The sequence below is a fragment of the Oncorhynchus mykiss genome, chromosome 15 (assembly GCF_013265735.2).
Source record: "Oncorhynchus mykiss isolate Arlee chromosome 15, USDA_OmykA_1.1, whole genome shotgun sequence".
In the NCBI taxonomy this organism is placed as follows: domain Eukaryota; kingdom Metazoa; phylum Chordata; class Actinopteri; order Salmoniformes; family Salmonidae; genus Oncorhynchus; species Oncorhynchus mykiss.
This window is the reverse complement of record NC_048579.1, coordinates 60,536,343-60,550,252: the sequence shown is the minus strand read 5'-3', so window position 1 is coordinate 60,550,252 and position 13,910 is coordinate 60,536,343. Positions and strand designations below refer to the sequence as shown.

General features: G+C 46.2%; 1 protein-coding gene across 2 annotated transcripts in view; it reads left to right on the top strand.

Annotated features, from left to right (window-relative positions):
- The window catches only part of LOC110490773 (semaphorin-3C), a 45,330-nt gene that overhangs the window by 16,350 nt on the left and 15,070 nt on the right, over positions 1-13,910 (top strand). For both annotated transcript variants that reach the window (XM_036944874.1, XM_036944875.1), the window contains exons 3-6: positions 5,973-6,133; positions 7,866-7,928; positions 11,580-11,699; positions 12,813-12,903. In XM_036944874.1, the coding sequence (XP_036800769.1) occupies positions 5,973-6,133; positions 7,866-7,928; positions 11,580-11,699; positions 12,813-12,903 (435 nt within the window). The remainder of the gene's footprint in view (positions 1-5,972; positions 6,134-7,865; positions 7,929-11,579; positions 11,700-12,812; positions 12,904-13,910) is intronic.

Below are 13,910 nucleotides of genomic sequence, written 5' to 3'. Positions count from 1 at the left end.
ATATTGGATGGGATGAGAGTTAGTCAGCCAAGCGGTTGTCCCTCTCCCTGTATGTCTATGGAGATGAGTGTGTTGATGCTTGAGCGGTGAGTTTGTGTGCTCCTGCTCCTCTTGCCTGGCCGAGAATGTGGAGAATGTCAGATAGACAGCCAGCCAGACGACTCTGTCGCCCTGCACTGGCCACTCTGGGTGGTCCCTCTTTACGAGGAGGGACAAGGAGGAGACCATACTCTGGCACGATACCCAAACCACCCCCTCTGCTTTACCTGCCTATATACCACCTGCCAAAACACTGTATACTGTAGAGTTACTGTAGGCTAGGCCTATATCCCCATGGTGATGGAAGAAATGTCCTCGTGCGGGTCAGTGTCTCCAGAGCCAGACCGAAGCTTTGAGTTGCCAGGATAAAGGTTGTGAGTGGCGCAGTATGTGTGAATGTACCAACATTGTATTAGAGGAGTGTAGCCATGCAGAACTGAACCCAAGGAGATGTGGCATTGTCCTCACAAAGAGCACCGACACTTGGCAAGAGGTCTAAAGTCAGACGTTTATAAAGAAACCCACTCCATCTTCAATGGGTACATGAATCAGGGGGCGGGGGTGTACTAAGCCCATGCTTCAATATTTATCAAGGCGAGTGATTGGGATCCGCCTACTCCTGCCCCTGAAAACAGTGGAACACAGGTCCTATTCGTTGAAAATAGATGATGCCTCATTTGCATGTGGTTAATGAATTCATGATGGCCTTCAAGGGTGCGGCCCATTTGAAAAGGACTGCATTGAATCTGAGACACAAAGGGAGGTTTGTGATTGGCCGCCTGCCCAGCTCTGTGGTGTTAATGGGGTCTGAAGACCTCTGGGCCTTTGGCTCTCAGACACCGAGGTAGCCAACATCCAGCAAGAACTCACACTCCACAGGCCTAGTTAACCATTTAACCTAGTCTAGCTTTGCAGTACTCCTATGAGTAGAGTGGATTAAATATTGGTTGTGTAGACTTGGTTCTCTTAAACTTCATCCCCAGATAAAGCCTTGGCTGGAACCATGCTGTACCGTGTACGGCATCCATATTAGGAAGTTGTCAGTTCACACGATGCCGTAATCCTGAACTTTTGATACCTTTCCTGCCTCCTTGTGCACCTGACCCTGCCTGGGCACAGCTGGACTACAGGTGTCATGGCTCAGTACAGCCTGAGAGTGTCAGTCCCCAGCTGGTGCCCCCCACATAGAGAAAGGGAGAGTAGAATGAGTCTGTCAGGGTGGCTCAGTGGGCCGACCAGCACAGACTGCTGGCTCCATGTCCTTAAACCCGGTCTTGGGGGGACCCACAAAGTCATCGCTATTGTAAAAGCCAGACGGCGTACTTTCCAGCGGCGCTGAATCTCTATTTTTACGATTCTGCAATGTGATAAACTGTTCCTTGTATGGCGAGCCAAACCTAAAACACCACTGGCTTGTTTACTGGTGGGGATCATGGTGGAGGCCCACTACTTTGATCAGCCTAACAAATGGGAGAGTTAGTCTGTCATTCCGTGTAATGGGTTTTCACTTCGCCGGAGGGAAACTCCTTATTCTCTGTGGTGGCACCATCTCCCCCCCCCCCCCCCCCCCCCCTCAATGTAATCACAGCACTGTGAAACAAGACAAGGCCTATCCCATCTATGAGCACTGCAATCTCTTGAGCACTGCAATCTCTTCTGATTTTAATTATAGTAAAACCATCATGGGCGGAAGGACAAGTCCCTGCTGTTGCCCAAATCCTTTCACTTAGATTGTACAGACTGACATCACAACTGTTTTGTTCCTTTTGGACAGTACTATGTGGCATGCAGGACGGTTGTTGCCTTTCTCTGCTATCCTCCCTTAGTTTACAGAGGACTCATTTATAGGGAATGATGATCAAAGCTTGTAGTCTTGTCATGTCACTAGACGTTCCTGGTGGGTACATTTTAGACTGGATTAAAAGCCTGCTGTCTAAAACAGATTTGCCCTCCGTGCACATGGTTCACTAGACAGGGGATCAATGCAAATGTGAATCAAAAGTGTGTTAATAAGCTGATGAAATATAGATAATCTGAGATCCTGCTGTAATGTCAAGGTGAATGTGTATCCATTAGGCTCATTAGTTACATTATCACCATCGAGGATCTCTGACCCGATGTCTTGGGTGACCGCTAGTATGGATTTATATCTGGGTTTTAGTCTTGCATGCGAAATATGTAGACTACTTCACTCAGACTAGATAACATCTGCAGTTGCTCTGCGGCAGTGTACGACCATACGAAGCCCGCAACCCACCACCACTCTTAAATATTGAATGACCGTTGTGGTCTCTTGGCCCCGACTGAAGGTTTTTGTGCCGCTTCCGCTTGACCAAGCTCTCACAAATGAACCACTCTTCAAATGGACTAGAGGTATTACTGTGCTGTATCACCTGCAGCGGTCGGCTGCTCTGCAACCCGCAGTCCACTACATGGGTGAACGCGCCTGGTCAGAACGCTATTCCTGCACAGCGGAGCCCCCATGGGTGAACGCGCCTGGTCAGAACGCTATTCCTGCACAGCGGAGCCCCCATGGGTGAACGCGCCTGGTCAGAACGCTATTCCTGCACAGCGGAGCCCCCATGGGTGAACGCGCCTGGTCAGAACACTATTCCTGCACAGCGGAGCCCCCATGGGTGAACGCTCCTGGTCAGAACGCTATTCCTGCACAGCGGAGCCCCCATGGGTGAACGCGCCTGGTCAGAACGCTATTCCTGCACAGCGGAGCCCCCATGGGTGAACGCGCCTGGTCAGAACGCTATTCCTGCACAGCGGAGCCCCCATGGGTGAACGCGCCTGGTCAGAACGCTATTCCTGCACAGCGGAGCCCCCATGGGTGAACGTGCCTGGTCAGAACGCTATTCCTGCACAGCGGAGCCCCCATGGGTGAACGTGCCTGGTCAGAACGCTATTCCTGCACAGCGGAGCCCCCATGGGTGAACACGCCTGGTCAGAACGCTATTGCTGCACAGCGGAGCCCCCATGGGTGAACGCGCCTGGTCAGAACGCTATTCCTGCACAGCGGAGCCCCCATGGGTGAACGCTCACAGTCAAAGTGAACTCTGGAGTCCTACCAGGAGGCACACGGGGGAAGGTGCGGCCCACCTGCCCACATAAATAATAGACTACCCACAATCCTCTACTCAGTCCTCAACACTGCTCTGCGTTCTCCTACTGCGGGCATGTTCTATAACGAGGCCAGAAATGTTTTTGTATCCTATCTATGATGCCTAAACAACAAGGGACACGTCATTTCATCCTCAGTCATCACCACAGCAGCTCAACCTACATACCAGACCTCCCCAACGTCTTTCTGTCAAGGGTGATGTCTTCCCATTTCATGACCCCCTGAATACTTCAACCGAGCCAATAGTCTGACCAACATTCTTATTCATTATGCTTAACATTTAGAGCCAGTTTATCCTCAAGCCACATCTGAGTGAATCCAGTCTACATAAACAGCACCAGCCATAGCAAACTGGACAGACAAGGACAATTTTGCCAATTATATCCACAAACACTTATGACATACTCAGGGTCTCTGCTGGTGATGGCATCATAGTGGAAAGCAGGCTAAGACCATGACTAATAAATATTACTACAACCTGATGGATTTATAATTCATTGTGATGAGAGCATATGGGAGCTCCCATTTGATCATTTGGTTTTCAATAAACAGGCCCGAGCTCATCGTAAGAGCATGGGTTTGATTGTCAACCCAATGATTTATATGGCAACAGACAGTACTGTATCAGCCACGGTCCTCAAATGCTTTAAGCAATACTTCTGGAACTCATTATTACTGATCTATGACAGACATTATATAGTTTAAGTTTAGATTACATTTCCACAGCCACGTATTAATGTTATGGGGTCAAAATCTTAACTCGTCCCACAAGGATGACCTCCGATCCCATCAGGTCAAAGGTTAATGGGTAGTAGAATAAACATCCACAGACCTGCCTGCCACCATCTCTCTTTGTAAGCCTATCTCATTATAAATTAGACCCATGTTAAATTGTGCAATCCCATGTATCTTAGGTAGAAAATGATGGAGATAGCACTTGAAGTGAGTCTTGTTGTTTTCTTTAGAGAGTGCAGGTGTGGTACACCAACGGCTATTGTGACATTTAGATAGAAGGCTGTAATGCTTGCCCAGGCATGACTCATGTGTTTCCTGGTGGGGTCATGATGAGCAGACAGACACTGGATCCCATGGTATGCACCAGAGGCAATGCTCGCCTCACTGTGGATCAGTTGGGTGGCGGGGTCATGTGACGCACGCCTGCCGCGTTTCCCCCCAAAACACTGGACTTAGTTAGGGCTTCCACCCACGGGAGGAAACATGAAAGTCTCCAATTCCTCCACTGAGAAAACAATACAGAGTTAATGATAATAATAACAGTTATTTCACCCGGGCCACCTCACCCCACACCCCTCTGAACACTTTGTTCCCCTTGTGGAATGTTCCAGAGGGAGAATATGGATAGAATCAGACTGTACCAAGAGCATTGACTTTAGGGGGGATTCCAGATCCACATTGAGCAGGGCTACAATAAAACATTCTGTAAACAGGAATCATTAAGTGAGAGTCAACACCTTTTGCTCCAGGAAAAACAGAAGCAGGAGCCCGCAGGCTTGTAAACTGAACACTCCTTTCCCTCAAGGATAAGAAAAATATTAAATAAAACCCTTTCCAAGAAGGTCTTTAAATCTCTCCCCTGCCTGTTATTCTGGAGGGATGTAGGTAAGAGTGGTTTGGAGTGAAGCATGGTTTTAATTAGTTACCTCTTCACCCCTGGTGGCACGCCTGGCTTGCCTGATCTCTGGCAGAGCTGCTGTTGAACATCTTTAGCCTGATGAGCCGAAGGCTTGAGCTAACCCAATATCTCCCTGAGCCCAATGCGACACTATCTCCTAAGCTGTAAAGCTTTTGAGATGTGGATCTTCTCCTTTTTCCAGAGGTTCCCTTTATTAAACGCACATTGGCTTGTTGGAGTTTGACAAGGGCCTTCGTATTAGATTTGAGTCTGGTGGAAACAAAGCATATTTTGTGTGTGTGTGGTGTGTGTTCTTTATTCCGCACTGTGAGAATGCTCATGCCTAAAATTATACATGATACACCAACCGACAAATGTATGCTTTTTTTTAACAATATGGCTTCAGTTGATTTCTCTACATGTGATTGGGGCGTGGGATATGAGGATGCTTATAGAGGTATGTCAAGATCAATAGAGTGAAGAGGCGTGGGAAACGGTACTTATTCCTGTAAACAACTCTAGCTGTATTCCATACGGCAACAGCACTAAACACACATCCATGATCAAAAAGAGAGGGGGAGGGGAGGCACTGGAAAACGGCTTTCATTCAGGATAAAAGGGCCTCGACCTCAAAAGCAATGTGCAATACTATTGAATAGAATAATGAAAAGTGACTTTAGCCTGGAGGCCTGAAGGAGAGCACAGCCAGCCTGTTTGTTGATTAGAGAGAGAAGACAAAGGAAGAAGGATCAACTTGCTCTCAACTCCTCCACTCCTGCCCTCTGTCAATAGTGATGAATATGCATGAGTTTGGCATAGACAGTGAAGGCCTTTGATGGTTTGGATGGAGAGCTCTCCGTCTCTGGACGCTTAGAGACAGAGGATGTTTACTTCTTCCTTCTAGCTTTAGGACAATAAGGGCTTTTACAGTAGCTGGTCGGTCAGAGAGACAACCAAGTAAATGGTTTTTCCACAGATCTCTTTTGCTCACCATGATAGTCCAGTGTTCATAAAGTGGCTGGAAAGTTGTGCTGTGTGGAATCTATTGCATGTGTTGCAAAACAGATGCAATCACTTTTTATGCACTTGTTGTTTAGTCAGTGTTAGCTGACTTGGTATAGTCCTGCTGTAAACGATAACAGATTCCTCATTATTTCCCACCATATCCCACAGACCTGCAGGCCTCCCAGACGGTGGAGTACTACAGTCTGTCAGACAAGGCCATGGACTACAGGATCCTGTTGATGGATGAGGACCAGGACAGGATGTATGTAGGCTGTAAGGACCATGTCCTGTCTATGGACATCAACAACATCACCCATGGGACACTCAAGGTGAGTTCCTCTGAGCAGTCCGTTAAAGTGCTAAGAGGATTTTCCTTGCAGCATCAGGGAAATGTTTAGTTGATCATTGCTTGTTGTGATAGTATTGTAAGTAGAGAATGGATATAGCAGGATACTGACTTCATCTGCCTTACAGAATTATAGTATGATGGTGTGTTGACTCATAACTCCCTGTCCGTTGCCTACATTACTTCCATTACTTTCCATCCTATTTATCAAGGAGACAAAATTATGTTGATCTCATTTAGCTTTCCTTGCATGTGGCAGATCATGGCTGAATACATGATGCTAGTTATTTATACAAGAACAGTAATGGTGGTAATTAAATTATAATATAGTACATTTTATATGCTAGATCACACCCATTTCATGGAGCAAAATATATGACATATATTAGTGGTGCTTGATGCAGTTCTGTGATTCTGTAACAGAAGTTCCCTGCTAATTGTATCTCTGTGTGCAGTGAGGGAGCCATCCTGTCTGTAATTGACAGGTGTGAAGAGCAGAACAGATGGGAATGCATTTAGTTTACCCCAGAGAGAGCTGTAGCACATCCATTTGCAAAGTAATTGCCTGATATGTTCCCAGCATTAGATCCTTCAAGCTCCTCACGGGATTGGAAATATAGCATTTACTGTAGACAAGTTATCATCATGATTGGGAAGTTCACTAAAGTGTAGAGCATCCCTATTAGGAAGTCACTACAGTGTAGAGCATCCCTATTAGGAAGTCACTACAGTGTAGAGCATCCCTATTAGGAAGTCACTACAGTGTAGAGCATCCCTATTAGGAAGTCACTACAGTGTAGAGCATCCCTATTAGGAAGTCACTACAGTGTAGAGCATCCCTATTAGGAAGTCACTACAGTGTAGAGCATCCCTATTAGAAAGTCACTACAGTGTAGCGCATCCCTATTAGGAAGTCACTACAGTGTAGAGCATCCCTATTAGGAAGTCACTACAGTATAGAGCATCCCTATTAGAAAGTCACTACAGTGTAGCGCATCCCTATTAGGAAGTCACTATGGTGTAGAGCATCTCTATTAGGAAGTCACTACGGTGTAGAGCATCCCTGTTAGGAAGTCACTACAGTGTAGAGAATCCCTATTAGGAAGTCACTATAGTGTAGAGCATCCCTATTAGGAAGTCACTACAGTGTAGAGCATCCCTATTAGGAGGTCACTACGGTGTAGAGCATCCCTATTAGGAAGTCACTACGGTGTAGAGCATCCCTATTAGGAAGTCACTACGGTGTAGAGCATCCCTATTAGGAAGTCACTACAGTGTAGAGCATCCCTATTAGGAAGTCACTACGGTGTAGAGCATCCCTATTAGGAAGTCACTACGGTGTAGAGCATCCCTATTAGGAAGTCACTACAGTGTAGAGCATCCCTATTAGGAAGTCACTACAGTGTAGAGCATCCCTATTAGGAAGTCACTACAGTATAGAGCATCCCTATTAGGAAGTCACTACAGTGTAGAGCATCCCTATTAGGAAGTCACTACAGTGTAGAGCATCTCTATTAGGAAGTCACTACAGTAAGTGAAGTTTGTCCGTTTGCTTCAGAATCTGTTTATTTCTGTTCAATATGTTCTCTTCTCTTCCTTCCTTCCGCTCCCACAAACTGTCCATTGTTTCTGGGTTTTAAAAAATTCCCAGGTTTCCTAGAAGACCAGGATGTGCAATGGTCCCTAATGAAGCTGTTTTCTGTGTTTCTCACCAGGTGTTTTGGCCTGCATCTGTTAGCAAGATTGAGGAATGCCAAATGGCTGGCAAGGACCCCACGGTAAGAACACCAACACTCAATATGTAGCACTAACCTGCCAACTAAATCCACTGAAAGTCATGTGTGATGCTAACCGCTAACTAGATGAATGAACACACTATACTGAGGATGTCTCTGGTCCTTTTCCATTAGCATGTATTAGCATGTTAGCATCCTGGGTTCCAAACACATGAGGCTGCAGATGTTGAGGAGAGTCATTGACTCCTCCTGGCATTCCTTATGTTAGTCGATAGAAGAATGAGGCGTAGGAGTGCTCAAATCCACCCAGAGAAAACAAACGAGCATAAAAGCAGTACGTTAACCACTGTGACTGACAACAGATCTCATAACCTGGCCTGAACCCTTACTGCACTGCTTCTCTGTATTAGCATATACAACATTGGCAATCTCAAAACAGCAGCTGGGGATTCAGTTTTCTGAAACTAATTAGGCTGTTTTGCATGTTAGGACAAAAGTTCTGTTTTTGTTCCATTGTTTTTATTGGACTGTGTTGGCCTGTTTTTATTTGGACTGTGACTTCAAAGGCATGCATGTGGTGTACTGTTTCTAAGCTAGTAGTCGTAGTTAGTAACAACATCCACCATGGCAGAGAGCTGTGGTCTTGTACAGTACTACAGTGTAGGACCATAGTCTTATACTGTAGGAGTAGAGAAGAAGCTGTTTCCAGTCAGTGGAGGGTTATTAGTGCTGCCTATAGTCACGGCTCCAGCTCTGTGGACAGCCTCGCACAAATATTTGTGTGGAGAAGACTCGTGGTCGGCTTACCTCCCTCCTCCGCCTCTACTCTGCCATCCCTCTCTTTCGCAGCCCTGCCTGGTCTCTCTCTCTTGCATTCTCGGCCTCTCCGCTCTCTCTCGCTTTACTCTTACTGTCTCGCTCTACCCCTCACTCACTCTTTCTTTCTCTCGCTCTGTTTAAACTCTGTTTTTATAATGCCGTTTCTCCCGGACATTTTATTTGTCTTCCTGAATCGCAGCCCTTGTCAGTTTGTTATGGTTACCCTCCTGATGTGTATATATTCAATTCCTCCTTTACGATAGAATCTGGGGTCATCGGGCCTCCAGACTACGACCACACATTGTTAAGCGCTGGAGGATGGCATTTGGGGAGAAATATTCCTTTATTGTATGTATAAAAGGTTGAGATTGAATAAATCCATGTTTAAAAGTTCCCTCACTGTGTGATCCTCCCTTAAAGGCCATCAGCCTGGTTTTAAATCCCCTACTACAGTTGCTCTGGCTTGTCTCTAAAGGGGGCCTGTGACTGGATAGTTAACACAAGCAAGCTCTGGGACATGATATTAGTTAATATGTAAATCTGCTATTGGATATGAGCAGTGGGGGGTGTAGAGTTGATGGAGGGAGTCGTCTGAAGGGTGTTTATCTGCTAGGAGGAGAGGGAATGAAAGAGAAAGTGAAAAAGCGAGAGAGGGAATGAAGGGTGTGTGATGTTGGACATATCATTGTTTTTCTCGGTAGAGTTGGTGTGCGGAGTGTGAGCGGAAGCAGCTGCCCCGTTTCCGTGGCGATGGCCAAGTTCCTAATGGCTCCCTGGGTGCTCCTCTCCTCCGCTGGCTCGCTCCGCGGTCTGAGTTTTTATTATGCACAAAGCCCAGTGCTCCGGCCACTCCCACCTTGTGCTGAAGAGGGGAAGATCTCGATTGGATCTGTAATCAGATCACAGGGCTGTATTTACTCAGCACTGGAGACGGGGCTTTGACAAAATATAAATTTCACTGTTGACACGCTTTTTTCCACTCTACCAGTGCCAGGGAGAAAACTGGAAATAACTATGATGATTGTACTTCATGACAGTATATACAGTTGAAGTCGGATGTTTACATACACTAAGGTTGGAGTCATTAAAACTTGTTTTTCAACCACTCCACAAATTTCTTGTTAACGAACTATAGTTTTTGCAAGTCGGTTAGGACATCTACTTGGTGGATGACACAAGTAATTTTTCCAATAATTGTTTATAGACAGATTATTTCACTTATAATTCACTGTATCACAATTCCAGTGGGTCAGAAGTTTGCATACAGTAAGTTGACTGCCTTTAAATAGCTTGTAAAATTCCAGAAAAGTATGTCATGGCTTTAGAAGCTTCTGATAGATTCATTGACATAATTAGAGTCAATTGGAAGTGTACCTGTGGATGTATTTCAAGGCCTACCTTCAAACTCAGTGCCTCTTTGCTTGACATCATGGGAAAAACTAAATAAATCAGACAAGACCTAAAAAAAATATATAATCGAATTGTAGACCTCTGGTCTGGTTCATCCTTGGGAGCAATTTCAAAATGCCTGAAGGAACCACATTCATCTGTACAAACAATAGTACGCAAGTATAAACACCATGGGACCACGCAGCTGTCATACCGCTCAGGAAGGAGAAGCATTCTGTCTCCTAGAGATGAAGCTACTTTGGTGCGAAAAGTGCAAATCAATCCCAGAACAACAGCAAAGGACCTTGTGAAGATGCTGGAGGAAACGGGTACAAAAGTATCTATATCCACAGTAAAAAGAGTCCTAAATCGACATAAACTGAAAGACCGCTCAGCAAGGAAGAAGCCACTGCTCCAAAACCGCCATAAAATAGCCAGACTACGGTTTGCAACTGCACATGGGGACAAAGATCGTACTTTTTGGAGAAATGTCCTCTGGTCGGATGAAACAAAAATAGAACTGTTTGGCCACAATGACCATTGTTATGTTTGCAGGAAAAAGGGAGAGGCTTGCAAGCCGATGAACACCATCCCAACCGTGAAACACGGGGGTGGCAGCATCATGTTGTGGGGGTGCTTTGCTGCAGGATGGACCGGTGTACAAAATAGATGGCATCATGAGGTAGGAAAATTATGTGGATATATTGAAGCAACATCTCAATACATCAGTCAGGAAGTTAAAGCTTGGTCGCAAAATGGGTCTTCCAAATGGACAACGAACCCAAGCATACTTCCAAAGTTGTGGCAAATTGGCTTAAGGTCAACAATGTCAAGGTATTGGAGTGGCCATCACAAAGCCTTGACCTCAATCCTATTGAAAATTTGTGGGCAGAACTGAAAAAGCGTGTACGAGCAAGGAGGCCTCCAAACCTGACTCAGCTACACCAGGTCTGTCAGGAGGAATGGGCCAAAATTCACCCAACTTATTGTGGGAAGCTTGTGGAAGACTACCTGAAACGTTTGACCCAAAGTTAAACAACAACAAGACCCACTGGGAATGTGATGAAAGAAATAAAAGCTGAAATAAATCATTCTCCCTTCTATTATTCTGACATTACACATTCTTAAAATAAAGTGGTGATCCTAACTGATTTAAGACAGGGAATTCTTGCTCTGATTATATGTCAGGAATTGTGAAAACTGAGTTTAAATGTATTTGGCTAAGGGGTATGTAAACGTCCGACTTCAGCTTTAAGTAGCTAGTGAGGAAAGTTGGAGTAACATTGGTAGCTAACCAACTGTGTAATTGTTTTTTATGAAGCATAGTCCCTGACCAATCACAACTTGGCCACCGTTAACTTTTATGACCTCCTCAACAATTGCAGTCTGGAAGGATTTTGCTGTTGATAGATTGATTGATTGATGTGTGGATACTTTGGTTATTTCATACATGTACTAACTAATTTCCTCCCCATCTCTCTGCAGCATGGATGTGGGAACTTCATCCGGGTGGTCCAGCCGTTCAACAGAACCCATCTGTTCATCTGTGGGAGTGGTGCCTACAGTCCTGTCTGTGCCTTCATCAACAGGGGCAGGAGACCAGAAGTTAGTATGCTCCTTGACCTATAGTCAGACCATGACAGCTATGCTATACTTGACCTACATTAGTTTCCACCACCATATTATCATACAAATGGAAATTCCTGTGGCTATGTGATGTGGATTTTGTTGAAACGAAAGCTTCGTAGGTTTACGGCTGGGCGTCTGCTTCTGAATTCAAACTATGGGATTTTTTATGTTTCATCTGTGGCAAGAGGAAGTCTGTCTTAATCCAAGACATCCTCAGGAAAGCAGCCATTTGAGTTTAGTCATGTGTGTCAGTCTCTCTGAGACCAAGAAGAGAAGGATGGAGGAGCTGTCTGACCCAGTCTCTGGCGACCCGGTCTCTGGCCACCCGGCCCTGGAAACGAGACTGAGAAACCCCTCCAGGAGAAAAGCGCTCACTGAACTCACTCATAGTTACAGCAGTCTGCAGCGCCTGCCAAATGCTAATCGGCACAGAGTTCGAAACCATGCTCTTTCTGCAGTATGGCGTCTTCTGTTATTTAGGATTTTGTTTGAAAAGCTGCTTTGCTCTGTTTTTCCCATCAGCCAATGCTTGGATGGGTCAGTATCGTGTCTCAGACTGGGTTAACAGTAACAAGCTGCTAGTGTGGGACTTTGACGCATAACTCCCTGGGCTCTTTGACCCCTAAACCTGTGTCACATTGTTGTATGGGAGCCTAGTGAGGAGGATTTCAGTGTCACAGACAGGTCACCTTTTGTTTGAGGGTGTCGCCGTACAGACCCTGTGATGAATGACCACGGTTCACCGCCAGAGCCACGGGGAATCTTCACGCAGTGGAGAGCAGTCACGCTTTTCTGGAGAACGTCCCTGGGCTGACGACACCACCTTCCCCTTCATTCCCTCAGTCAGAACTGTTGAAGTGTGGGTAGGACCAAATCGGGGGGATGGGACGGGGGGATTTTACGCTGACCGTCAAGATTGTGAATTCAGATGATCCATTTCACTGTGAGGGGTGGCAGAGGGCCAGGTCTGAGATGGAACCACAGCATCTCAGCCCATCAGAGGACATGTTCTTTTAATGTCCCGTACAACGTAGAATTCTGCCCAATTCCCATTCTAAAATCTGTTATTTACATTTTCTTTTCCTGTAGGAGCAAGTGTTCCACATTGACTCCAGGGCGGAATCTGGGAAGGGAAGGTGCTCCTTCAGTCCTAGAGTCAACACTGTCTCCGTCATGCTTAGTAAGTTCTCTGTCCCCCTATTGGCTCTATTTATGTCTCTGTAGCACGTGTCATCCAAAAACACAAACCGCTATACTTCAACACCCTATGGTTAACCCCACTCCCCATCCCCCTTATCGGTGACCCTGCCGTAGGTCGGGCCGCACACCCTCGTCACTCTGTGTCGTCCTATGGTCTCTGATTGGTTGCCGGGTGTCAAGTTGCTGACGAAATAGCCAGAGTCACCGTGTCGCACGCACAGCTCGCCTTTCTGACACCCGAGCCCCGTGGGGTCAGCAGCCCTACCCATCATCAGCCCCTCAAGCCCAGGCCGTCCGGTCACAAGGCGAGGGTTGGCAGAGAGGAGGGGTAGTGGTGGCAGACAGAAGGCCTCTGAGTCAGACTAGTGGACAATCTGGCCTGTGTCTGGGCTAGATAAAAAGGCTCTATCTCCATACTGAACCCCTCATATGAGCCTTTGCTGTCTGGGGGATGTTGACACCACTGCTCCCCTCAGAGCAGCCAACCACATACAAACACTCACACTTGGACCTGAGCCATACCGCCAGAGTACAGGCTGCTGCATGCTGGGCTGGGGCTGATGGAATGATGAAGTGGCAGAGTAATGGAATGATGAAATGCACAGCGGGTGTGGGGAGAGGAAAGAAAGAGAGAGAGTGCAGGCTCACAGCCAGGGTCATTAGCAGAGTACAGGGAGATCAAACACTATAGCTGTTGGCTCCAGTACTGTTTACTGTCACCATTCCCTGTCCACAGTGATGTACTGTCTCTGTAAATAAAGGCTGTCATTGTAAATAAGAATTTGTTCTTAACTGACTTGCCTAGTTAAATAAAGATGAAATATTATTAGATAGTTGTGTTTACTCCATCACCATTGAATATGAACCCAGAATATCCGTCGACACAGGCACATCTTTGTTCCGTTGGCCGTTAATAGTCAGTGATTGATCTTGTATTGCCAAGTCTTCAGGGTCAGGGGCTTGGGAGGGGGGGGGGGGGGGGGGGGG